The 27,643-nt window shown below is 40.4% G+C and overlaps 2 protein-coding genes across 3 annotated transcripts; both read left to right on the top strand.

Annotated features, from left to right (window-relative positions):
- The first annotated feature begins 324 nt into the window (after positions 1-324).
- Positions 325-14,975, top strand: arl13a (ARF like GTPase 13A). 2 transcript variants are annotated; one of them, XM_088344525.1, is made up of 10 exons: positions 325-419; positions 6,493-6,609; positions 6,840-6,910; positions 9,606-9,858; positions 10,453-10,558; positions 10,647-10,846; positions 13,114-13,228; positions 13,321-13,588; positions 13,679-13,792; positions 13,870-14,975. In XM_088344525.1, exons 1-10 carry the CDS (start codon positions 400-402, stop codon positions 13,923-13,925), a joined length of 1,320 nt encoding a protein of 439 aa, XP_088200651.1. In that variant the 5' UTR covers positions 325-399; the 3' UTR covers positions 13,926-14,975. The 2 variants fall into 2 exon arrangements, with proteins under 2 accessions (XP_088200651.1, XP_088200652.1); XM_088344526.1 differs by having other exon boundaries at positions 6,840-6,898.
- A 1,782-nt stretch (positions 14,976-16,757) lies between these two features.
- tmem35a (transmembrane protein 35A) lies at positions 16,758-25,898 on the top strand. Its single transcript, XM_088344527.1, has 2 exons — positions 16,758-17,008; positions 23,440-25,898. The coding sequence occupies exons 1-2, from the start codon at positions 16,889-16,891 to the stop codon at positions 23,821-23,823; spliced, it is 504 nt and encodes a 167-aa protein (XP_088200653.1). The 5' UTR covers positions 16,758-16,888; the 3' UTR covers positions 23,824-25,898.
- Positions 25,899-27,643: the final 1,745 nt, after the last annotated feature.

The following is a 27,643-nucleotide window of genomic DNA, read 5'->3' on the forward strand; positions in this document are numbered from 1 at the left end:
GAGAAGAAAAACTGAGCACTTTTGGTCACCTTGAGTCAAGGACATTTAGTGGTCAAAGATTACAGTGTCTCTTTAATTGTATGAAAAACACGTCCAAAGGCAAGCTGTTGCCACTTCAGATCTAAAAGGTTATACATCACAAGTCACATTCAGCCAAATAAGGACTTAATGTACCTAATGAAGATCCCCATTAAGTTATTTTAGTGTTGTTAAACAGGAATAACTATGCTAGCCAATAGGCTAAGCTGCTAGCTCATACAGTGCCCCTTGATTGGCTGTAACACCAAAACACAAGTCGCGCCTCCCACATGGGGTGAGTACAGGCTTAGCGTGAGCCTGATTAAGATTTTTAGCAGTTAGACACAATATGTCAGCTCAAAGGTGTATGCAAATATTTGCATGGACATAGACCAACTTCTGTGAGTATCATTAGGCTGTTTTATACAACAAATATTTTAGAGTGTATTTTACTATCCATCATATTTTATTTCTTACTCGTTCTTCCTTGTTTTAGGTTCTTAGCTGGTTATCACAAATGCAATATGTGTGCTTCATACTATTTGCTATATATACTATATTCACAGCGCTTCACTTTTTCCACATTTTGTTATGTTACAGCCTCATTCCAAATTGTATTAATTTAATCTCTTATCTCAAAATTCTACACAAAATATTCCATTATGACAATGTGAAAACGTTTTTTTTTTTTTACTTTTTTTGAATTTATAAAAAAAAGAAAACTAAGAAATCACATTTACATAAGTATTCACAGCCTTTGTTTAATACTTTGTTGATCCACCTTTGGCAGCAAATACAGCCTCAAGTCTTTTTGAATATGATCCCACAAGTTTAGCACACCTATCTTTAGGCAGTTTTGCCCATTCTTCTTTGCAATAAGTCTCAAGCTCAATCAGGTTGGATGTGAGACGTTTGTGCACAGCCATTTTCAGATCTCTCCAGAGATGTTCGATCGGATTCAAGTCTGGACTCTGGCTGGGCCACTCCAGGACATTCACGGAGTGGTTCTGAAGCCATTCTTTTGAGATCTTGGCTGTGTGCTATGGGTCGTTGTCCTGCTGAAAAATGAACCTTTGCCCCAGCCTGAGGTCAAGAGCGCTCTGGAGCAGGTTTTCATCCAGGATATCTCTATATATTGCTGCATTCATTTTTCCTTCTATCCTGACTAGTCTGCCAGTTCCTGCTGCTGAGAAACATCCCCACAGCATGATGCTGCCACCACCATGCTTCACTGTAGGGATGGTATTGGCCTGGTGATGAGCGGTGCCTGGTTTCCTCCAAACATGGCGCCTGGCATTCACACTAAAGAGTTCAATCTTTGTCTCATCAGACCAGAGAATTTTGTTTCTCATGGTCTGAGAGTCATTCAGGTGCTTTTTGGCAAATTCCAGACGGGCTTCCATGTTCCTTTTACTAAGGAGATGCTTTCGTCTGGCCACTCTACCATAAAGGCCTGATTGGTGGATTGCTGCAGAGATGGTTGTCCTTCTGGAAGGCTCTCCTCTCTCCACAGAGGAACGCTGGAGCTCTGACAGAGTGACCATCGGGTTCTTGGTCACCTCCCTGACTAAGGCTCTTCTTCCCCGATCGCTCAGTTTAGAAGGCCGGCCAGCTCTAGGAAAAGTCCTGGTGGTTCCAAATGTCTTCCATTTACGAATAATGGAGGCCACTGTGCTCATTGGGACCTTCAAAGCAGCAGATATGTTTCTGTATCCTTCCCCAGATTTGTGCCTCAAGACAATCCTGTCTCGCAGGTCTACAGACAGTTCTTTTGACTTCATGCTTGGTGTTTGTGCTCTGACATGCACACTCAACTGTGGGACCTTATATAGACAGGTGTGTGCCTTTCCAAATCATGTCCAATCAACTGAAATTAATGCATGTGGACTCCAATTAAGCTGTAGAAAGATCTCAAGGATGATCAGTGGAAAAAAGATGCACCTGAGCTTAATTTTGAGCTTCATGGCAAAGGCTGTGAATACTTATGTAAATGTGATGTCTTTTCTATTTTTAATAAATAAAAAAAAAAGGAAAAAAAACCTTTTTCACATTGTCATAATGGAGTATTTTGTGTAGAATTTTGATATAAGAGATTAACTTAATACAATTTGGAATGAGGCTGTAACATAACAAATTGTGGAAACAGTAAAGCGCTGTGAATACTTTCCGGATGCACTGTATATATATATATATATATATATATTTTTATTTTTTTTTATTTTTTTATTTATTTTTTTTATTTTTATTTATTTATTTTTTTAACAAGATCAGTTATGTAGCCTTGGGTCTGAGCCCACGCAGTCACGGGAACATTGAGTGACATAAATCGGTTTAAATTTTGCAGTTTATAACCAAAATGCATGAATAAATGCCTCCTAATGTTGTTCCTTATTGGTCATGAAATACTAAAGATATTGATTCTAATTGTAATAGTAAGGGTTGTTCGATAACACATAAAATGGCAAATATTTTTCTAAGAAAGGCAGCTAGATCCCCCCCCAAATATTTTTTATTAAAACTGATACTGATACCTGCTACCATCACAAGTGTTAAGAGACAGTGTGTATTATTAGACCACAACATGTCGCTATGTTGTGTTGTACAACTGAAAATGGGTGCTAAAAAGCACAAGAAAGCATACAAACTACAGCAATTTAAAGTGACCAAAGCACACTGTTTTTCTTATCATTTTTTGTTTTTTTACCCAGCCTTTTGTGACTTTTTCGGGGTAACTTTAGCAGCAAGATGGCGGACAATCATGTCAGCTCTTTCTAATTGAGCCTGTTATTTATAATAAATTAAAATTTCTAAACTTATGAGTATTTAAAAAACGCATGTTAATATGATCGTTCATGGAATTTTGTTTAATATTCAAATTGATATGATATTTACTCCTAGGAGCCGCAAAATACTACATACAGTGCTGTCCTTTTAAATAAGGCTTTTATCAGGACCGATATGATAGCTTTGTCATGGTTGCCATGGCGCCTAATTGGCCCCGCCTATGTGGCACCAGCTGCGGCTCGTTGACAGATTGGCTTCCCTGCTATTTAAACCCAGTCCTGACACTCTCCTTTTTTCAGTCCGTCTGCGAATCTCCGTGTATACTAGGCCAGCCTTTTTCGGCCGCCGGTCCCATTTTTGCTCTCGTTTCTCTCCGGCTACAACCTGTTTTGATCCTAACCACGTCTGCTCTCCCGTCCCGGCTTACAACACCTTTTTTTCCCTGACTACGTCTACTCCCCCGTTCTGGCTTACTATCGTTTCTGACCCCGACCACGTCTTGCTCTCCAAATCCCGACTACCGACCAGTTTCCCCACCCCCGTGACACCGCCATCGCTCGCCACAGAAGATCCGTTTTTTGATCACTATCCGAGTACGAGAGCGACAAATTAATTAATACATGAATACATAAATACATCAATACATAAATAAATAAACAAATGAATATGTATTTATTATAAAAAAAAAAAAAAATAAAAAAAAAAATAATTGTTTAAATCCAAACAATGTAAATTTTGTTTTTATTCACGGGTGTTTATAGTGGTTCAACGAAGCTCTGCGCTTGAGATATTTATAACACTGACTTCTTCGCATATCGCTAGTGGGGAACCACTAAAGAACTTAATACACAGTACATAAAAATGAAATCCTTAATTTTGAAAACAAAAATAATAGTGAAGACCACACATAGACAATAATTTTACACAAAAGAAAAAAGAACCATGGCCAATTGTATGTGTTTAGTGAAGATGCACAACAACAGTACAAAAATTACATTTAAAATTGTCACTGTCAATTATCAAACTAGTACGTGGAACAGAAAAGGTAGGTGATACCTGTTTTAGAGCATCAAGGGGAAACAAATAGAATTAGAATTGTCTTTATTGTCATTTATAACACCGTAGTGAACATTATTTATAACGATATTAGATATGGCACTCAAAATAAACACGTAATAAAGGCATAAACAGAAAAATATAATATAAAAAGGAATGTCAGTGTAACGGGTGTAATAATAACTTTTGTTTTATTGAAATTCCTGCTGAAATATGTGTATAGTTTTTGGAAAGTGTCCTGCAATGATGAGTCCAACAGTGCCACCTGCTGGTATGGGGTGGGGTTTGGTTTTGGCTTCTGACATTTGTTGGCAGTCTTCAGAGATAACTGCTGATGGTAAGACACATCTTTTGGTGCTCCACAAAAGAAGTAAATTTCAAACATTATAACCCCAGCTGACAAATCTCTCAACATGCACAGTAATGTGATTGATATTGTCAAGCTGTTTGGATTTATTTTCGTTTTGTTTCTGTTTCACTAAAATGTTAATTCCCCTTGTAGCGATCAAAGCCAGCAGAAAAGCTAATGTTGTGACTCATATCATCTGCCTTTTATACTCATTATTGTTCTTATTTCTATTTTCTCATAATTATTAAAAAGGATGATGTTGGTTAGAATTCAGACTAAAGAAAAAATGTTGAATTCATTGTAAACGTTAAAAATCGACTATACGATCCCTTGTTAAAAGTATCTTGTTAAAATGGATGTAAAAATGTATTGTGATATTCTAAAATGTATTTTATGTCAATTGAAAAGAAAGCTCTTTGATATGCTTTGGGCAGTCTTCAGAGAGAACTGCTAATGAGATCAAAGAGATCAAAGCCAGCAGAAAAGCTAATGTTGTGTCTCATATCATCTGCAGCAACTGTAATAAAAATCTCATCATCCAGTCCAGCGTGAATGTGGATCTTTGGTGGGGCAGGTTCACCAGGGTTCATCAGTATAAATGGGCAAACTTCTTTACAAGGTAGACTGGCTTAAATTGTAAGTGATTCAGAACATGGGGTTTGAATTGAACTACATGAATCAATATTTCTTCTAAAACCATGCAATTGCACTAAATCTCATCTCTTATTAGTAATATTCCATATGTGCAATTATTTCTATAATCTTAACACAGAGAATATTTCTCCTCTGTGCAATATACCTAGCATCAAATGCTAAATGGGTCAACTTGTTAACATTGCAGGAGAAGCGGGCCTATTTAAACTGGCTTTAGCAGATTATATAAAGACAGAACAGATGCACTCAAGTCAATGAGCTGCCAGTTCATGGTGTGTGTGTGTTTGTGTGTATTTGGTGGTTGTTCTCCCTGTCTGCTGACCTCAAGCACCTGCTGTGTTGTAGTACACAGTGCATGACAGTACATGACAGAACATGACCAATGCCCCTGACATAAAGTCTCTAGTGGAAGTAACACTTGGAGGAACAAACATTTGGTGGACGACAATGAAAACACTTAGGGGGAGTAAATACTTGTAAGGAGTTATCTTGGAATTGTTGTGCTAATATTTGATTTCTAGTGGGGTCAACTTGATCAAAAACTCACATTTTATTGTTATAATGTGATTCTTGGGCCTTTGCCAAATAAGAATGGATGGTACATCCCACCCAACACCCCTATATTATTTTAAACAGTTAATCATGATATGGGGAAGAGAAACATGATCAAATGTTCATTTGTGTTCTTGATTTAAAGTGATGTAAATGGGATTTTCTTAGCTAGTTCTTATTTTTTATGTTTGATGCACTCTTGTATCTGGATTTAAACAATTTATCATAACATGGTTGTCATAGTTTTTTTTTAATTCTATTTTTGTTTATATTTTCTGAGTAACTCGAGACAAAAAACAGCTCGTACAAAAATCTGGTTTGTGCGACCTATACAGTATGGAATGCTTTAAAAAAAAGAAGTGACCAAAACATTGGAAAAATTAATGATGTCAAAACAACATTTTGTTAAACCTTGATCTCGGTTTGTTATTTCGTTGATTTTTACAAGAAAAACAGCAAAACTTTAAGTATTATAGGGAATAAAAAACTTTTGTTTACTTAAGAGGAAAAACTTGTTCATTTAAATCCAGGTTGTGAGAAATTAAGTTGGTCAAATAAATCAGGAAAAGATAATGAGCAGTCTCTTAGAAGTTTTAATCGCAGAATATTCTGAGCACAAATGAGCTACAGAACGATGGCTGTAGCGATTCACCAGTGCAAAGACTAAGATGGCTGATAATTACTGGTACTGAAAAGGTGGACCAGAAAACCGAACCTATTCGAGCGATAATTATTAATACTTTTAGTTTTTTTCCACTTGTAGAATGAGCGTCTGTCTAACTGATTGAAACAAGTATGATATGAACACAATCAAGGCCATATTTTGTGACAAAATACAAGAAATATTGAACTAATAAATTAGGTTACGTAATCATGGTTTAATTGACTGAAGTTACAATCATGGTTGAATATGGGCAGTGGCATGTTGTCATATAAGAAAATCACTTCTGCAGTATTCACACATAATCAAACATATCAAATGAGTTCCTTTGATCGATACAGATCACAGACGAAACTAAACCCCCTCCCAAAAAACAGGACTAGTGCTAATTACCGCTGTGCCCCCAATCTGTTACCAGGTACCGCTTGCAGAGAAAATGGTGGCCGCTGTGCACGCCTTGCTCAGCACAAGACGGCATGTTCAACCTGATAAGCAACTGCTGTACCTGGTTCTCCAAAATCCAGGAACCAATCAGGTGAGTCTCTCAGGGATGTCAATTGTATGTATCACTTATTATTGATATTAAATGCTCACAGTTGTTTTAGGATCAGTACTACTTGTTTGTCCCTTTTTGCATTTATTGCAATTTGAGGATGATTCTGTTACAGGATTTTTGAGTTATTGAATGATTCCTTATACTATGTGACCCCTGATATTTGCAAACTGATATGCTTTTAATGAGTAAATATTTCATTCATTTCATAGGCGAGTGACTGTTCTCATGGTGGGTCTTGACAAAGCAGGAAAGACGTCGTCCATCCGAGGCATGTTAAGAGGTAGCCAATGTTGCCTTGATAAATTATTTGCACCAAACCATCACTTGTTTTGCCTTTTGGATTTCCTCGTCCAGTGCATTAAAAAAATGTATCGTTTTTTTTTCTTTTTTAAATTAAAAAATCTTCAAATGCATCTTTCAAAATGTCCAAACTGATTACCCGACATCAGTTTTAATGTTCCTTTTAAACTTGGATTTTCACGTTGCCTAAAACGGCAGCATAAAGTTTTTCCTCTCATTTGTGGTCAGGGTGGCTCAGGTAATTAACAGATTTGCTGTCATTTCGGATTTTACTATATGTTTAACCTATTATTTTTACTTAATTTATATTTATTATCTCATCTCATCTCATCAGCCACACCGCTTATCCTCAGTAGGGTCGCGGGGTGCTGGAGCCCATCCCAGCAATCATCGGGCAGTGAGCAGGGGACACCCTGAACTGGTTGCCAGCCAATTGCAGGGCACACGGGGACAGACAACTCACTCGCTCATTCACACCTAGGGACAATTTGGACCGACCGGCCAATCCACCTGAAATGCATGTTTTTATAATGTGGAAGGAAACCGGAGTGCCCGGAGGAAACCCACGCAAGCACAGGGAGAACATACAAACTCTGCACAGGAAGTCTGGAGCTGGATTTGAACCGACGCAGGAGATTCCCAAGACATGAACTGTGCCGCACGTGCGCTAACCACTGCGCCGCCTTGCTGCCCTTATATTTATCATATTTTCTAGAAAAATATAATACTTAATATGCAAAAAATAACACATTTTATGTGCAAGATAATCTGGTGCTAAACGTTGTTTAGATTTCAGTTTTGCTACTTTGCGGATCTTGCATTGCGTTCTACATTCTGATTGGCTAACATTCCCTAAGATAGTACTGTAGTTATCGGTCGGTTGCAAAATGAAAAGCTTGGGCATTTCAAAGGGTTGGGTTCTTTGATTTCAATGCGTTATCCGGTAATTAATCTTTAAAAAAAACACTAAGGTTTCTTCACTTCACGCATTTTGCCTATCACAGGCTCATTTTGAAGCCTAATCCCCATAATAAATGAGGGATTCATGTGTTAATCTTAATCATCTTTATCAAACAAAATTATGTTTCAGATATATTTTTATATACAACCTTTTGAGCAGTTCATAAAAGGGAAAGAAGTAATCAGCTGCCACTTGTTGATATTGATGGATGCTACCGTTACTCAGCTGATTACTGGAAGAAGGTTAGGATGCTAAACAATGGAATGCTTTTTTGCAAAGATATTGGGCAATTTTCTGAAACACACATCACAGGGTCGGACGGCACACAAGTGTGCCCCGACACAGTGGTTAAACCCTGATCGAAGGGCTGTGGCTATCTTATATTATCAACTGCAGTGTATGAGTGAATACATATGTAATGATCATCTTCATTTTACTAAAGAGATAACATTTGTTGAGGATGATTCTGTTACAGGATAATCACAAGATTATTTTTAATTCAAAACATGTTTGGTATATTTATTTTTTTGATTTGAGGACTGTAGCCCCCTTGAAATCAATTATGTTGGACTCCTTTGTAGTACCGTGTTTTCTTGCTATTTGGAATGTGAACAGGACATATTTTTATTAGATTCTTGGTTATAACATAAGAAGCACTCCGTTTTTTTACCTTTGGTTTGAATTACTAGAAAAATTCGCAGCACCTGTTTTTCTAAAGGCCCGGTCACACAGCCTTTTGCGTCTGTATCGCGGGTAAAATTTTGGGTTTTTTTTTTGCCCGTGGTTGCCCGCGGTGGAAAATATGCAAAATTGGCCGGCGACTGTTCCGCGTCCTTATCGCGGGTAACCGCGGCTGCATCGCTGTGCCGCCCGCGGTTACCCGTGGTCTAAAATTTTGAGCAGTGCAAAACTTTTTCGCGCAGCCAACTGCGTGTGAATTTCTTACCGCGTGTAAAGCACGGCTGTATCGCGTCTGTATTGCGATCTCAAAGCGTCCAACAGCGTCTGCTTCACGGGCAGACATTTATGGCCGTGATTCAGCCGTGATACGCCCGTGAAAGGCTGTGTGACCGGGCCTTAAGGGAGCTGGGGTAAGGGATCAAAATACATCACTTTTAAGATCGGTACATTGGCTCCCAGTGTGTTTCAGGATCAAATTTAAGGTGCTTTTACGAGTTTTTAAACATTTTAACGGTCTAGGGGCCATCTTATCTGTCTGATTTGTTTTTATTATCAGCCCTTGCAGTCCCCGAAGTCCTCTGGCAGCGGTTTGATAACTGTTCATAGGGTGAGGACCTGTACCTATTGTGAAACAGCATTCAGCCCCCTTGGTCCTCACCTATGTAATGGTCTGCTAGGAGACATAAGTTCTGCAAGGACCATTGATATTTTTAAGAGGAGGCTGTAGACCCACTCGTTTTATATGGCTTTTAGTTGATATTTTCTATCATAGGCACAGAAAACTCACTGTGTCAAGAGAGCACAGAAAATTGTTGGGGACAGTTTCCACCCTCTGACTTCTTGCTCTCATTCAGACGAGTGAGGACCATAGAGTCTAGAACTAATACATTGAAAAACAGCTTCTACAAAACACTTTAAGTTGTAATTAATTGTCTGAAAGGCGCTTAACAAAATAAATTCGATTTGAATGGACAAATAACATACAAATGTGGAGATACTGGATTATCATTACATGGTTCTTTTCACCTTGTAGTTCCGCACAGTGTGGAAGGAGGCCCCACAAATGGCTGCGTAAGGAGTGAGCTGAGGGTGGAGAATTACCTGGTCACCCTGCTGGATGTGGGGGGCTCGGTGGAGTCACAGGGATCCTGGCGGGAATATTATGGAGAGGCACATGGTCTGATCTTTGTTGTCGACTCCAGCGACCGGCAGAGAATCAACCATGTCAAGGAGGTCCTGGCTGATCTGCTCAAGCAGCCTAGAGTGGCAGGAAAGCCCATCCTAGTGTAATAACTGTCTCGGTCTTCCTGCACTCCAGTCAAAAACACATTCATGCCAACACTACCCTCTGATGGCGTTCTTATACTGATAGCCTAGCATGATTCTCATTTTTGGTGAGCAATCTGGCCACCTGATTGGAGAATTATTTTGCATTGATCACATAACATCACATGTGTATCATGTGAGAAAAGGTAAACTTAGGTCAATTAAGTGTAACAATAACAGTGGGCAAAATACTAATTGCAATATGAAAATTGCGGGTGCAAAAATTACATTTAGTCCATCCCTAAGATGTATTTATTTACCCACCTACCAACATACCTTCATTCACTCTCACTCACTCACTCACTCACTCACTCACTCACTCACTCACTCACTCACTCACTCACTCACTCACTCACTCACTCACTCACTCACTCACTCACTCACTCACTCACTCACTCACTCACTGATAGCAAAAAACACACAAACCTACATAAAGATGTTCATCCTTACTGGAAGTGAAATTCTTACTCAGAAACTCTTATCTGTGAGGCAGCAATGTTAACCATCAAGGCCAAGGTTTTGAACATGGGTCACGGTCTCTTCTGTCTCTTCAGCTTGGCCAACAAACAAGACAAAATGAATGCCCTTCTGGGAAGTGAGCTGATCGAAATGCTCTCCTTGGAAAAGCTTGTCAACCAGAGCCGCTCTTTGTGCCATATCGTGAGTTTTAGCGTGACATGAGCGCTGCCTCTTCCTTCTCAAATCAAAATAATTGTATTTACTGATGCCGACCATCTCTCTTCAAAAGGAGCCTTGTTCTGCCTTAATGGACCTGCGAAGATGGTCGGATAGGAAGACGCTGCGGGGCCTTCGATGGCTCCTGCGAGCCGTCTGCCTGGATTACCCAGGATTGTGTACCCGGGTAGCCCAGGACAGTGTCAACCCTTTGAAGCCCAAAGAAAGGAACAGCAGAGCCGAGAAAACCAGGAGGAAACACAAAAATGAACGGTCAGTAAGACCTTTTGTCACCACATGAGTTGTGACTCCAAATTACACAAAATAATCAGAATTGGGCTGGTGCCTATACGTGCTATTTGGGCCGATACTAGCTTTATTTTAGGGCGCATGTGTCTAATGTCAAGTGTGGCCTGCAACATTGTCTTATTTTAAGAGCGTCAATCAATGACTTTACTGAATGTCACCAAAGCCAGGGGCTGCTCGCAAATATCCCACTGTAGCTATATTTACTCATCTCATCTCATCAGCTACACCGCTTATCCTCAGTAGGGTCGCGGGGATGCTGGAGCTCATCCCAGCAATCATCGGGCAGTGGGCAGGGGACACCCTGAACTGGTTGCCAGCCAATCGCAGGGCACACGGGGACAGACAACTCACTCGCTCAGTCACACCCAGGGACAATTTGGACCAGCCAATTCACCTGAAATGCATGTTTTTGGAATGTGGGAGGAAACCGGAGTGCCCGGAGGAAACCCACGCAAGCACGGGGAGAACATACAAACTCCGCACAGTAAGGCCGGGAGCTGGATTTGAACACACTCAGGAGGTTCCCACAACCTCAGAACTATGCCGCACACGCGCTAACCACTGCGCCGCTGTGCTGCCGCTGTGCTGCCGCTGTATTTACTGACTACCATTAATCAACGAGAGAACATTGAGGAAGCGCATTCCAATGTTATTCTACTCAAAAAAAAAGTTACGGACACGCTGTTTAAGGCAAAATCCCCAAAATAAGAAATAGAAAAATAGCAGCTGGGTGTCTTTGTAGACATTTAAAGAAGCTGTAATTCCTTTTTATAATATATATGAAATCTGACAGCAAAGTTTCCATATTCAGCTAAATATTTTCATTAAAAACTCAATAAAAAGCATAGAAAGACTTTTACATCATTAAAACAGATGTAGTTGCATTAGTATTTGTGTGCTTTTTTGGAGTAATATTATTATGGGGAGATGGCAGGAATTTTATGAGTAGGTGGTATCGGTACCAGCAGTCCATTTTATTAACTACTCAAGGGTTGATAATCGGTAATGTTTATCTTTCAATATAAAAATTATTTATGGTTGATGCCTGTCAAGGAGTTAAAGTGTTCTTAAAGGGACAATATATAATAATATATTATTTAGGGAATCCTACTGGTAAACAAAAGCTCATTCGTTAAAAAATAAAACAATATCGATTTAAATAATAGGCAAACATGTTATACACATACAGAGACTTCTAGTGGACAAATAATAAATACCGTACTTTTACATTTATTTTAAGGTATTTATGATACAACTTTTTTTCAGATAGATACCAACACCTACGTATATTCAAAACTTGAGGTATCTTTGGTACTCATAAATACATACACACACACACACACACACACACACACACACACACACACACACACACACACACACACACACACACACACACACACACACAATTATTTTTTAAATTATGTGTTAAAATCTCAATTTATTAATTGTAATGTAGTATCCATTTAATTTCCAATTTTTACTTCATGAAAATCGAAATAGGTCTGTATGTAGTGGAAGCTAAAGCTATTGTTAATGATAGGAATGAGTGGAGAGGTGTTGTGAAAGAATAGTGAGATATTTGGATGCGTTCTAAGTGATGGGCAGTGCACCTGTATGATACGGCAGGGGTAAACCAGTGAAAGCTGTCGGGCCCTGCTGATGAACAGAAGAGTGTGTTCTGTCACCCAGACCAGAGTGACATGGCCGCTATCTTGTGTCCCGTCTCATCTGGAGGGACGAAAGCATGACCAACTTAGGTGCCGAGGTGCTTAACTTGTTTGGGTGTTTGGGCATTTGGGTTGGCCATGGCCCAAAAAATTTAGTGTGTGTTTTTGCTACTTCTTCCCTTTTTTAATTTTCTTTGTTTTTGTATGTGTTTGTCTTGCTCTCGGTCACCCCTCTTGAGGGATATGACATAGGGTAGGTAGATAAATAGATGGATAGACTTCTTGAAAACTGCTACCCAGGGCTTCCGATACTGGATTTGGACACTTTGTCAACTATCAATACTTAAAATCGAGACTGACATTGGCACTGTTACATAAAGACACTTTCCGGTTTGTAGGTGATTTGGTTGCACATTTGAAAAATATCTCTGGATGACAAATCAAAATTTCGTAACATTTTTTGATAATCTAAATGGAACACTTTCTATTACACTATACATTACACAAATGTTGACGTATCATCCAACAATTACCTGAAAAAAACTTTATGCTAAAATGCAGCCCCAACATGAGAACCCGGAAGTCGGACATCTGCCAGGTTCAGAAACAAAAAGACAAGGAGAAAATGGCCAACGGGGAAGGGAAGTTGCAGCCCATTCACAACATCATGCAGAGGGTAAATAGAATTCTGTTATTCTTTTCAGGTCAGCCTCAATAGCGTCTTGTCATGCATGAATGAATTCTAAAGTGATATATTTTAATTGGCAGGAGAACACATTGAAAAAAAGGCTAAAAAAAACTAACAAAAAGAAGAAAAGGCTGGTCAAAGGTGACAAAGACAAGCAAGATGAAGATCCAGCGAGTGAAGAGGAAGAAGAGAACAATAAAGGAGATATGGAGAACCCTGGCCATCAAGAGAAAAGCAGCAGTGTGCTCATCACCCCAGACAAGGGAAGACACAAACAAAAGGGCAAGATTAAACAGGAGACCCTGGATGTTCCCGAATCCCCACACAATGATGAGAAGCCCGTCAAAGGTATGGCAACAATATATTGTCTTCATCACCCACCCTGATAAATAAGGGATTGCATAATTCATAACTAATTGTAATAATCTCCTGATGCAGTGGGGGCCAAGAGGATAAAGAAGAAGGGTGTGAAAGTTAAAAGGAGGAACAAAATCAACACTGAGGAAACATCTGGACCTTCCTCTCAACCTGTCGACCTCTCGTCCACATTTGGTGAGGACTTTCAAATTCCCAAATGCAGCTGAAAAAAGTTATACCTTTATTTAGACTAATATTTTGTCTTCCCACAGATCTTTACCGAAAAGCCATGCTGGCTCTTAAGGAGCGTCAAGATCAGGGGCAATAAGAAATATAGTTTATATAATGTAAAGTGTATTATAAAGTGCTGTGGAGGAGTGACTGGTAAAGCGCTATACAAATATAGCCCATTCAGCATTTACCATAGTCCGGCATTTTTCACCTAACTTGTCCAATCACGAACATGGGCGCAACACTAATGACACTTTCCCGTTGGATCCACAGGTCTTTCAAAAGGGATATTCAATATTGTTGTCAGAACCCGAACAGGAGGAGGATGCGTAACGTTTTCACATAAGCTTTATTTTACGAGAATGGGGCAGTCATGCGCGTGAACACAAACGCCAGTGATTTGGCGATCGCTGGGTGGAAGAAGCAAGACAGAAGTCCGACGTGGAAAACCAAGAAGCCAGAGGCCAAAGAGATCGATACCAGATACACGAGCAGATACCGGACGGACGGGGTCGATACCGGATAGGACGGGACAGTCAGGATCAATACCAGATACATGAGCAGATACCAGACAGACGGAGTTGATACCGGACAAGACGGGACGGACAGGATCGATACCAGATACACGAGCAGATACCAGACAGACGGGCTCTATACCGGACAGGACGGGACTAACAGGACGAGACAGAAGGGATCGATACCGGATACTGGGGACTGGCGCAAGATTTCGGACAGCATGAGACAGGCGGGATCGATACCGGATACCGAAGACTGTAGCTAGATATTGGACAGGATGAGACAGGCGGGATCGATACTAGATACACCAGCCGATGCCAGACGGACGGGATTGATTACCAGACAGGATAGATGAGCAGAAAACTGGACAGAGTCAAATCACACGTCTTGTGGGTGCAGAGGTTCGTTGACGGACTGACAAAAGGTGAGTGAGAGCACTGAGTTTAGATAAGAGGGAAGCCAATCAGGCAACGAGCCGCAGCTGACGCCAAACGGGCAGGGCTAATTTTGGGCAATGGGCAACCGTGACAATTGTAGTGCAGATAAATTCTTCTATTATATAAAACTTTACATATATGGTCAAATGTATATTTTTTAAATGTTGCATTTCTTAATAAATATATTTCTGCAATTTGTCCAAGTGTACTGACTTATTAACAGTGAACAACATTATTTAAAAAAGGTAAGGATTGATAGAAAGTTGGAGGGAGAGATCGATGAATAAATGGGTGGGTGGAATAAAATTGGCCTGTTTGAATAAAACTCCCGGTCATGAGACGGGAAAAATAAGTGCTTGAGGAGCAGTTCCGTTGAGGTTTTTATTACAATAAAATAAATAGAACTAAATATTCTAGGCTGGTAATTCCAGAAAGAGGTTGCAATGTTTTCATAAGTGCCCCTTAAAAATGTCTGACAATCATTTATTCACCAATGGGGATGATCACGGCGGGCTGTGACAAAAATGAGACAAGAGTTAATGGAAAATTCCCAAAATCTCAGTCTCACACCAGTCCTTTGTCCCGACTGAATTCTGCAGGTGGTTTGATAAGACCCAAGGCCTCCATTCCAACAGTAAAACAGAACACCACTTGACTTTATAATGACTAAATAAATTGGATACATTCAGACAAAGTAATTAAATAAATAACTAAAATTGAATTTATGGATAATCATAAGATTCATTTATCATCAACTATTTATTTGATTAGAATATTGATGTAATAACTAAACGAATGAAAAGCATGTAATTGAAAAACACACACAATGACGACTCTATTTCCAGTGACACATGTAAACGTTGTACAGTAATATTGTGGATAGATGGATGGATGGATGGATGGACGGATGGATGGAGCAATGGATGGATGGATAGATGGATGGATGAATGGGTGGGTAAGTGGATGGGTGGATGGAAGGATGGATGGATAGATGGATGGATGGATGGATGGATGGATGGATGGATGGATGGATGGACAGACAGACGGATGGGTGGATGGATCATTGGGCAGATGGACAGATGGATGGATGGGTGGATGGATGCATAGATGGACAAATGGACGGACAGACAGATGGGTCTGAAGTGATCAATCATGACTTCAACGGCACGTTTTCTGGTTTTCTGAATCGCCCGGCCTACACCCTGCGCTACATACGATGCCGTCACATCATCACACCATTGGTGATGAGCAGATTAATTTACAATTACTCGAATATAAGTTTATCACTTCTTTAAAATGATATTATCATCTGATTATGAAGATGGTCGTAAATCGAGTGCCTCTGTGTCTTCCAGGGAAAATTCCAATAATTAGCAGTAAAATCTTAATCCCAAAACAGAGCATGACACGACACGCATTTTGGCCCCGGGTCGGGCCTAAAACGTCAATCACCACGTTCGGGTTGGGCCTGGATTCTTTCTCTTGCTGACTTTATAAAAATTTTCATCATTCACCCATTATTGTTCTTATTGTGTTTCTGTATCTCTTTCTCTCTCTTTAAAGTGCAGCGCTAGATTCTTAAAGACGTAATGCTGCAGTGGTTTATGGGCCAATTTTAAACCCCTCAAAATGACGAACCGCCTCAATATTTTTCTGTCAGCTCTTAAAAAAATTCTGTCAATGATAGAAAATTGACAGTTAATGTAACCCTTGCAGACACAGATCTATAATAGACGTTAATGTTTATACAGTCTTGTCTTATCATAGCTCACTTGCTCTCCTGAATCCCCACAAATAAAATGTGAAATTTTGGGTTGGTTCGGGCTCAGCCCTGCAAATCAAGTTAATTGTTCGGGCTCTGTCGTTCTTTAATACCCGTGGGCCTGGGTCGGTTGGTCAGGTTTTTTTTTTTTTTTCAAACCGGATCCCACATCTACCGCAATTATGTGACTGTCCCTTTAAGAGGTTGCGCACGCTCTAGCGGAAGACGCGCAGGTTGTCGGTGCAGGATCACTATTTGGCAAGGCACACAAGCAGCCAGCAGTATCCCGTTTATCGACTCCTGTTCATCTCATCCGCCCCCTGCGGGATTTCAAGGCGTCCAAAAATGCCCTCCCCGAGAACTATAACCATCGTGGCGCTCTCCTTCGCCCTTGGCTTGTTTTTCGTCTTCATGGGCACCATTAAACTGACGCCGAGGCTCAGTAAAGACGCGTATAGCGAGATGGTGAGTGAATGAATGAGAGGTGGGGGGAAGCCATTGTTCTGTGGATGCTGACCTAAATATTAAACTACCCGCAAATAACCGCTTAACGTTGTCGTTTAGGCCCCTATTATTTCCAACAAACAAGCCTTTTTCCTTGAATGCCCTCGCAATGAAAGGGTATAAACGTGTTTTAGCGCTTCTACCGACGCATCAGCGCACAATGTAGGCCGTAAACTGATTAAAATAGCATCACTGTGGGAATTAAACAATTAACTGCATGCAGCATTTGAATTTTGACAACGCAATTGAATTCTTTCACCTCAGGTTTATGTTAACTGGTTTGAATAGTTCATCCTTGTGTTGAGTATACATACCTGTCAACCTCCAGGGCTCCATGCCCTTACAAACTCGTATTTTCCCTTACAAAATACAAAATAATCTTACACCATATTTTTTTCAAACGTGTTTATTTATGTAGTTTAACATGTTATGTTGTACATGTGTTTCGTTATATCATATATATTGTTAATTAACATAATGTTGAGGTAGCACGGTTAGCGCGTGTGCGGCACAGTTCTGAGGTCTTGGGAACCCCCTGCGTGGGTTCAAATCCAGCTCCCGGCCTTACTGTGCGAAGTTTGTATGTTCTCCCCGTGCTTGCGTGGGTTTCCTCCGGGCACTCCGGTTTCCTCCCACATTCCAAAAACATGCATTTCAAGTCCAAATTGTCCCTAGGTGTGAATGAGCGAGTGAGTTGTCTGTCCCCGTGTGCCCTGTGATTGGCTGGCAACCAGTTTAGGGTGTCCCCTGCCCACTGCCCGATGATTGCTGGGATGGGCTCCAGCACCCCTGCGACCCTACTGAGGATAAGCGGTGCAGCCAATGAGATGGGATGAGATGAGAACATTTTGTTGAGAGATCCTGAGTTGCTGTTCAAAAATTAAGTAGCTTGGACGTTCACTGTTGAAGGAAAAAATTCATGCAAATATAATTAAGTAGAATAATACATTTTCTTATTCAAATTATGAATTCATTTTCTGCATTACATTATTGTTGGTAATATACTGATTAAAGGGATATGAAATGATGAAATGATCTGCATTTATATAGCGCTTTTCAAGTCAAGACTTCCCAAAGCTGACAAAAATAACCACGAACCTGTCTTCTTTCATTTTCTCCTTTTATACTTCCTTTTTTTCTTAACTTCTTTATACAACATGATAATTCGTAATATAATGCATCAAAGCAAGTGAGCAGTCTTTAATGAGTTGAGCCAAAAAAGCCGCTTCTCTAAAAAGAGACGGACTTTCTTTCACTATATCAAACCGCTCGATTCGTTTGCAATGAAAACATCAATACAGAGATAGAGGCTTCCGCGGCGAACTCAATTGACTTGATTGATTTGCCGTTCGTTTCGGGATAGTCGGTGTATACCGAATGGTACCCATGATTGTAAAATTTGCATTTTTCCGTACAGATTTTCTCGTACGTCGTACAGGTCTTGAAATGCATAATAAACGTACTTTGTAAGGCAAAACCGTACAGGTTGAAAGGTATGAGTATTGTGTGTGGATACATGGTTCGTTTAGGTTTCTGTGACATGTAATAACGATCATTATAGATTGTCTGAATTGAACTAAAAGACAAAAAGACAAAAAAAAAACATTGTTGCTTGAAAACTTGCAGCGTGCCACCTTGATATCACACTACTTCATATATTTTTTTATAGTTATTGTACAAACAAGCTTTCACGACTGCTCCTACTAATGTCAAGGAAAACCGTAAATGCTCATCGTGCCTATAAAAAGTGTGCTTGGGTTTCTTTGGCCTCTGAGATGATTTTGATTCATAATTGTATCTTACACAATGAATAGGAAGGGAGAACTCATTCGCGTTAACGATCAGATACTTTTATTAAGGAAATAAAAGTCGTACAACACTCAGGGACAAAACAAAAACAGGCTTACAGGCAAACAGGAACTCAGACTAGGAATACTCACAAAACAGGCTTTTACTCAGAACGTGCAAACACAGGTTTCCTCAAGTTAGACAGAACAGATTAATGCAGAACAGAAAACGCAATGAACCAGCAACCGGCAATACCCACAACCCGCCTTTAAGAAGCACACACGAAAATTAGACGATCTGCTACAGCCGGTGCCCAGGGGGCGGGGCCAGCCGGTGCCCAGGGGGCGGGGCCATCCGGTCGCCACGGCGACCATGCTGGACATGACAGAGCCCCCCCTTTAAGGGACAGCTCCTGAGGTCCCAAAAAGAAAATAAATACCTCGACGCTCCCGATAAGGGCAACCCCGCTCCCTCCTCCGAACACGCAGGAACGGGGAGAGGCAGGTGCCGTCGGCGTCAAACGGATCGGACTTGGCGCTCGGCAGGGGGGGGTTGGACAGGCGATCGGCAGCGGAGTCGGACAGGCGATCGTCAGGGGAGTCCGGCGGGCGATCATCGGGGGAGTCAGACAGGTAAGCAGGAGTCAGACAGCAAAGCAGGAGAATCGGACAGGCGAACAGCAGGAGAATCGGACAGGCAAGCAAGGGAGTCGGATTGGCAAGCAAGGGAGTCGGACAGGCAGGCAGGGGAGTCGGACAGGCAGGCAGGGGAGTCGAACTGGCAGGCAGGGGAGTCGGACAGGCAGGCAGGGGAGTCGGACAGGCAGGCAGGAGAATCGGACAGGCAAACAGCAGGAGAATCCGACAGGCGAACAGCAGGAAAATCCGACAGGCAAGCAAGGGAGTCGGATTGGCAAGCAAGGGAGTCGGACAGGCAGGCAGGGGAGTCAGACAGGCAGGCAGGGGAGTCGAACTGGCAGGCAGGGGAGTCGGACAGGCAGGCAGGGGAGTCGGACAGGTCGGCGTCAAATCTTCCCGGGGACCGCATTCGAGGCACAGCAATGGCCACGACGGACGGGGCTGTGGTTCGAATGGGCAGGGAAGGTGACCTCACTGGGTGCCTGCCAAACGGCGTCCTCCAGCTCTCCCCAAATTGTGTTCGGATCATTCGCTGAGTTCACAGCTTGGCTGGTTCATTCTGTCACGGGGCCGGACCAGAACGGAGGCAGGAGGCAGGAAGGGAGAACTCATTCGCGTTAACGATCAGATACTTTTATTATGGAAATAAAAGTCTTCCAACACTCAGGGACAAAACAAAAACAGGCTTACAGGCAAACAGGAACTCAGGCTAGGAATACTCACAAAACAGGCTTTTACTCAGAACGTGCAAACACAGGTTTCCTCAAGTTAGACAGAAGAGATTAATGCAGAACAGAAAACGCAATGAACCAGCAACAGGCAATACCCACAACCCGCCTTTAAGAAGCACACACGCAAATTAGACGATATGCTACAGCCGGTGCCCAGGGGGCGTGGCCAGCCGGTCACCACGGCGACCATGCTGGACATGACAGAATCGATGGGGTTTTTTTCACTGTACGCTAATTCTTCCCTAACTTTATTGTAGCGTAGAGAATAATTGGGTTTGAATCCCTCAACCACTAGGGTTGTAGTGGCAACATTTTCTGTGGTGTGTCTTGAGCAAATACATTCTGGCGGCACCTATCCCGTTAGTACTTTAAAGTAATTTTAGCCCACTTTGCTAAACTATGAATTAAAGGCTACTGATGGTGCCTGAATCATATTGGTATATTTCATGTTCATGAATACGGGTTTTTACTTAAATGTGTCTTTTATGCTTGTTGAAAATGAAAGATTACTAAGAGAGCGATGAGAAAAAATTGCTTTGCTTATCTGATCATTTTGGAATGGATTTGTCAGTTTTTTACCACGTTAAATTAAGTTCATTAGATTACACGATAGACTATGCATCATTTTGACATAACTTCTATTTGGCCCCTCTATCAGTGGACTTTGACACCCCTGCATAATGTCACAGCTCACGGCAAGGCGCTCACACAGATGAACCTATTTATAATCCAATACACTCACACAAATCCTACGTCTACAATACATATTAAACGTTATACTTGATAAAACTGGTTTAAAGAACATGTGTAAAATATTTTAAAGAGCACTGTGCACAATTGTGGTTGGTTTAGGAAAATGAGCCGAACAATGGCGTACACTTCATTCACAGTGTGGCCAAGCCACGAGTATTTGAAACCCTTTCAAAGTGGCAAAGCAATACTTATGCTTATGTGAAACCTCCCAAACTCACTCTTAACATATTTCTGTTCCTTAAAAGTACTGAACTTTTAGCTCTTCATACGCACCCCAAGCGATATTAATATTCGGCTTTGCGCCAGGATGCCACCAGAGGGGGCCAAAGCAGTATGTTTGAAGTTTCCTTAGCGCACACACAGCTCAGCGATGTTATGTTGATTTTTTTTCCAATTCCAATTAAATAAATACATTTTCTGACCTGCTCTTTCTCATAGGGTGCTGGGGCCCATCCCAGCCGACATCAGGCAGTGGGCCCTGGAAACCCTGGTCTGATTACCAGCCAATCACACAGCTACACGACAATTCACACAAATTCATAGTTCGGGCCAATTTTGATTCCACAACAACCTGGCACGCATGTTTTTGGAAGGTGAAGCAAAACCAGAGTGCCCAGAGAAAACGCACACAGGCACAGGGAGAACATGCAAACTCCAAACAGGGAAGCCTGCAGCTGGCAATGAACCCGGTATATCTGAACTTAATGAGACAAGAAAAGTAATTATCACATTTTCCACACTATAAGGTGCACTGATTAAAAAGGCGCACCCTCAAAATGTTGTATTTTCTGCCGGATCCTATTTACTGGACCACTATGGATACGGAAGACAAGGCATTAGGTATTATGTCATCATCACACTATTTTCAGTTACAGTAACACATTTTTATTGGTATTGTTGGGCCGGGCCGCAAGAATATTGTCAGACATTAAACTAATATCTGAAATACTAAAATTTAGTATTGTATTGACATCTTGCTAAGTCTTTACGAAGCGCTTGAGATTCGGAACTAATTGAAAAGGAAGGCATTCTGGGGAGTAATTTGTTCATAACGATAGATATAAAGGCATGGTTGCATATATTCAACAACTTTTGTCGCTTAGAATGCTTAGTCTGAGCTCAGAAAAAGTCAAAAATAATTAATACAGAATTTGAATCCCTTTCCATTTTCTCATTTCTCTAACGTTTGTATCTGGTACAGTGACTAAAAGTTGAGTGATAATGAGATAAAACCTATTGCCTTTTCCTATGTATTCTATGTGCTTAGTTGCCTTGTGGTTAGGATTCAGCGCTTTTACGATTGCGATTGCCAACATTGTCATGCGACTGTGGTCAGTGAATGATCAATAATGATACTAATCCGTTCTGCATTTCCACTTTTTTTCATACATAAGGTGCAGCGAATTATAAGGCGCATGTTTAATTTTCTGAGTAATTTGGTTTTTTTGGGTGTGTCTTATAGTCTGAAAAATATGGTAATTAATGTTCAGTTATATTCTAGCCAGATTTTCTCTCTGGAAAACCACACAGAAACAATCCACCCAAAAATGTGTCTCTTCTAAAACAAACACACATTTTGAGTTATTTATTTACTTTAAAAAAAGTCATTTATCCGTCCCATGTGCAGGGATCAGAATTTTCCGCGGATCCGCGGATTTCCGCTGTTTTTGAACCCCAAAGGTCATTCCCGTGAATCGTCTAAATTCGATGAGAAAATATTTTGGGGGGGTGAGGTATGATACGTGACTGTTTCATCATCCCAAGTTAGCAGCTAGAGATCGCGAGAAAAATCGGCAAAAAGAAGCGCAGCCAGGATGCCACCTAATGATCTATAACACACAACAAATAGATCGACTCCTACCATTGGTCGATAGGTTCGCTGATAACCAATCAGCGGAGCTTTTGTTCAGAGCACTGGCTTTCTCAAACATGGCGCTCCTTCCGGTCTTTTCAAACGGTGAAATGAGTGTTAGAAAAAGTAAATATGAAAATACTAAGACAAGAAGACGAGGCTTTTGTCTCCGAGATTGATAAAGGAATCAAGAATAAATTTAAGTGGTCATGGCTGGAGAAGACTGTCACAGACTGACATGTATTTTCTTTAAGCATGTTCAGTTTGTGCATTCTATTTTCAAATTAAAGATGAATGGTTATTAATGTATATATTTTCATATATATTGTTGATTAGTAGCTAAATACAAGGTCCATCTTCATCATCAAAACACAACAACAATGGTGATGGTTGTAACATTGTAATCCCCCAATTGTTTTAAACATCTTAAAACTGAAAAAAATACATGGTTTCTGTTTTGTTGGATTTAATTCATTCTAGTGCAATTTTCACATAGCAAATAAGATAAATGCTGTTGGCTTCAGGGGGGCGAAGCCCTGGACCTGGCCGGGGCCTGCGGCCCCTGGACCCTGGCTATTTCAGCTGAAAATGAAAATCTCCATTCTGATCCCTGCATGTGCTTTTTTCTAGAAACGGGCATACAAGAGCTACGCCAAAGCATTGCCAGGCCTGAAAAAGATCGGCGTGACCTCCGTGCTGCTCCGCAAGATCATCGGCTCCTTAGAGGTGGCCTGCGGCATAGTCCTGACCCTGGTTCCAGGCCGGCCCAAGGACGTGGCAAACTTTATACTGCTGCTGGTCATGCTCGCCGTGCTATTTTTTCATCAGCTTGTAGGCGACCCCCTCAAGCGTTACGCCCACGCACTAGTCTTTGGGATCCTGCTCACCTGCCGGCTGCTCATCGCCCGGCAGAGCGACGAGAGGCCAGAGAGGGAAGAGAGCAGGGAAGATCAACAGCCGCAACATCAACAGCATGTCAACGACCAAGAAAAAAACAAGGTCAAGCAGTCTTAGAGCAGTTTTCTTTCGTTTCAAACCCACAATGAAGGAAATCTTTAATATATGTAACTTGGAACTGGCGGTTACTCATCTCCTCTACATGACTGAAGAATCATTCCTGTCTCATTCAAACATTCAAAAACTTCATAATGCAATGTTCCCCAGCTACATTGTTGATGTGCAGTCAGTTCAGTTACTTGACCAAAAAAGGGAGTACTGTATTTTCCACACTTTAAGTGACACCTCACACAAATAGTCTTCTGTAATATTTTTTCCGTGTTTTAGGCGCACCGTTCTACATTGATTGATCAGTCGAAATATATTATTGTAATCATCACAATTGCAAAATATTGGATGCAACAGGGGCAGCACGGTGGAGCAGTGGTTAGCGCGTGTGCGGCACAGTTCTGAGGTCATGAGATCGAACCTTACTGTGTGGAGTTTGCATGTTCTCCCCGTGCTTGCGTGGGTTTCCTCCCACATTCCAAAAACATGCATGTCAGGTTAATTGGCCGGTCCGAATTGTACCTAGGTGTGAATGAGTGAGTAAGTTGTCTGTCTCCGTGTTCCCTGCGATTGGCTGGCAACCAGTTCAGGGTGTCCCCTGCCCACTGCCCAAAGACAGTTGGGATGGGCTCCAGTACCGTCGCGACCCTACTGAGGATAAGTGGTGCAGGTAATGGATGGATGCAACAGACTCATATCACAGTGGGGGGCACGCCTATCCTATCCATTTGGCAACAAGGGATACAGATGGCACGTGAAAAGGCATCAGGTTTAATTTCATCATCACACTATTTTTAGTCACGGTACCCAATTGTTTGTTATTATCGGGAGAATATTGTCAGACATCAAACCAATATGTATTGTATTGCATTGCCGAACTCGCAACGTCTTTACGAAAGCGCACGAACAGAGTAAAGAGAAATGCATAGTGGTAATTTGGTCATACTGTAAGATGGCATGGCCATACATATTCAAAACTATGTCACTTACAATAGTTAGTTTGAGCTGAAAAAAGTAAAACATTTTTTTAAGTTTTTATCACTTTTTGTTTTCTCATTTCTCTAAGTATCTGGTAGTGACAATGAAATAAGACCCAATGCCTTTACATCTATTTTCTGTATCCCCCCTGATCAATAATTGGACGAATATGGACACACGTTTCCAATTTTGTCCGCATAGAAGGTGACCAGCTTATAAGGCGCACGTTACATTTCTGGCCAATTTGGGGTTTTTGAGTGCGCCTTATAGTACCGAAAATACGGCATAACACTTGTTCACTGGAAGCCGTTTTTATAGCATGGCTCCTCATCCTTCCAGTCATTTCATTATATTTTGAGTGATCTTACAAGACTACAACATACTCTTTTTAGGCATGTGCTTTTACAAAGTTCTGACGGTATAATATGAGAAAAATATCACAAGGCAACAGAAATTAGCCATGGCTGTAAATCTGGTTAAAGAGACCCATAGTTGGTGGATATTCAGCCATTCATTGAAGGAGACGAAAATGAAAAACACAATTGCTTATGTGACTCCCCAAAAATTCAAGAATAAACTGTTATGTCCTCTTCAATATTCTGTTAGATGGACAGTGACTGATTAAGTGTGATGCTGCTGGAAATTACTGTTGTTTCCTGATTCTTTTTTGGAGTCGGATATCAGTTTTAATTGTGCTGAACCTAAAGCTATACATCTGTTTTTTTAATGGCAGCAGCTATTAGGAACTACTGAATGAGAGTATGTGTCTGTCAGTGGACATTTCAGGTCATAACAATATATTTTCTTTAAAAAGATATTTAAAAAGTGGACCGTATACTGTCCATTATTTACGGATAATTCTTAAAGATAATGATGAACTGTAGGCTGATTCCCTGAACAGTAATATCCCCTCCATCTTTGCATACATAAAACTTTGCATGTTCCCAAAAATAAAAATTACCTGTTTCCTCTGTCACAACATTGTATTTTATTTATTGTCTGTTACAAATGGAATTTTGTGAAAAGTGTTTTTTTGTTCTTTGTAAAAGCAGTATTGGGTCAGGATTTTCAAAAAAAGATAAAATAAACACAATGTTTAAATCGAACTTTCTTTTTTTATTTATTATCTATTACCTATTATGTGCATTGACAGTAAAGATCTACTGTTGCTGAAGGCTTCGAACAATGTGAAACCAAAACTGTAAAAGTTGATGACCTCTTGCCCGATACAAGAAGGAGAAAACATTCATTGATCAAGGGAAAGTGTTATTTCCCTATTAGATGTCACTGTATTGTGGGGTGCAACCAAACACGAGTGCTAAAAAGCGTGTCAAAGAATACAAACTACGGAGACTCAAAAGGAGCAAAAGCATCATTGTTTCCTTCCTTTTCGTGCGTTTTTTTTTCTTCGGGTACTCGTATTTGCAAGATGGCAGACAACTATGTTAGCTTATTCGATAAGAAGCTCATTCTATCTTAAATGGATGCAGATTTCTTGACCTACGGATATTTTAATAAATGCATGTTGATATGATAGTTTGTGTATTAATACCTGTTGTTTTGAATTAGTGCTTTTTTTTTCTTAATTATGTTTTTTTTCCACTAGAAAGCACAAAATAAACATTGTCCCAATAAATATTGGTAGAAAAACAGCAATTTGTCCCAAAAAGTTATTGGTGATAAATTAAAACGGTTAATTGCCAAGTGGTCCTTACTAAAATTACACTAGATATGAAAAGCCCAATTGCACTGTGTATCTTGATAATAATGATTAAAAAGTGTTTATTTTTTAATTCATATGACTTTTGCTCGAGCTCTTGTGTGTACTGTACTTGCATATTCTCACCAATTTAAGGACTGCACTTTAATACAGTATGGTGTGTTTCAACCTGTGTACCACCATATGTCTTTTGTGCCGCAGAAATTTGCACAATTTTATCCTTGCAAAAAAGCATGCCATTGTTCAGTATCTTTGCTTTAAACCAGTCGCCAGCTCATTAACTGTAACATTCATCCATATCAGTAAGTGGCAGCAGATTACTTTTAATATTCCTTTTGATATACTATTTTTCTGCTTATGAGGTTCTTGAGAGAAATATTTAATATCTAATAATGTTCGACCCAGCTGAAAGAAAAGCAAAGAAAAAATATATTTACTGATTTTAGTCATTTTATATATATAATTTATTTAATGAAAGGTTCACATACCTGTCAACCTGTACGTTTTGACCGTACAAAGTAAGTTTATTTTGCATTTTAAGACGTGTACGACGTACAAGAAAATCTGTACGGAAAAACGGCAATTCAAGTCAAACGAGTTCGCCGCGGTGGCCTTTATCTCTGTATCGTTTTTTTTCGTTGCAAACGAAGCGAGCGGTTTGATGCTACTGTGTGCATGCGTCTGCCGCCTCGGATTTCATGTCGTAGTTGTGTATGAAAGGATGTCCGTCTATTTTTAGAGAACTGGCTTTTTCGGCTAAACTCATTAAAGAGAGACGGCTCTCAAACGGCTCACTTGCTTTGATGCATTATATTACGAATTATTATGTTGTATAAAGAAGTTAAGAAAAAAAGAAAGTATAAAAGGAGAAAATGAAAAAAGACAGGTTTGTGGTTATCCCTTTAATCAGTATATTACCAACAATAATGTAATGCGGAAAATGAATTCATCATTTGAATAAGAAAATGTATTATTCTACGTACCGGTACGTTTATTTGCATGTATTTTTTCCTTCTACAGTGAACGTCCAAGCGACTTAATTTTTGAACTTTTTTATAATAAACCTTATTCATGTCGAGCAACTCAGTATCTCACAACAAAATATTAATTAACAATATATATGATATAACA

Source organism: Urocampus carinirostris, chromosome 9 (assembly GCF_059441175.1).
Source record: "Urocampus carinirostris isolate Australia breed hairy pipefish chromosome 9, RoL_Ucar_1.0, whole genome shotgun sequence".
In the NCBI taxonomy this organism is placed as follows: domain Eukaryota; kingdom Metazoa; phylum Chordata; class Actinopteri; order Syngnathiformes; family Syngnathidae; genus Urocampus; species Urocampus carinirostris.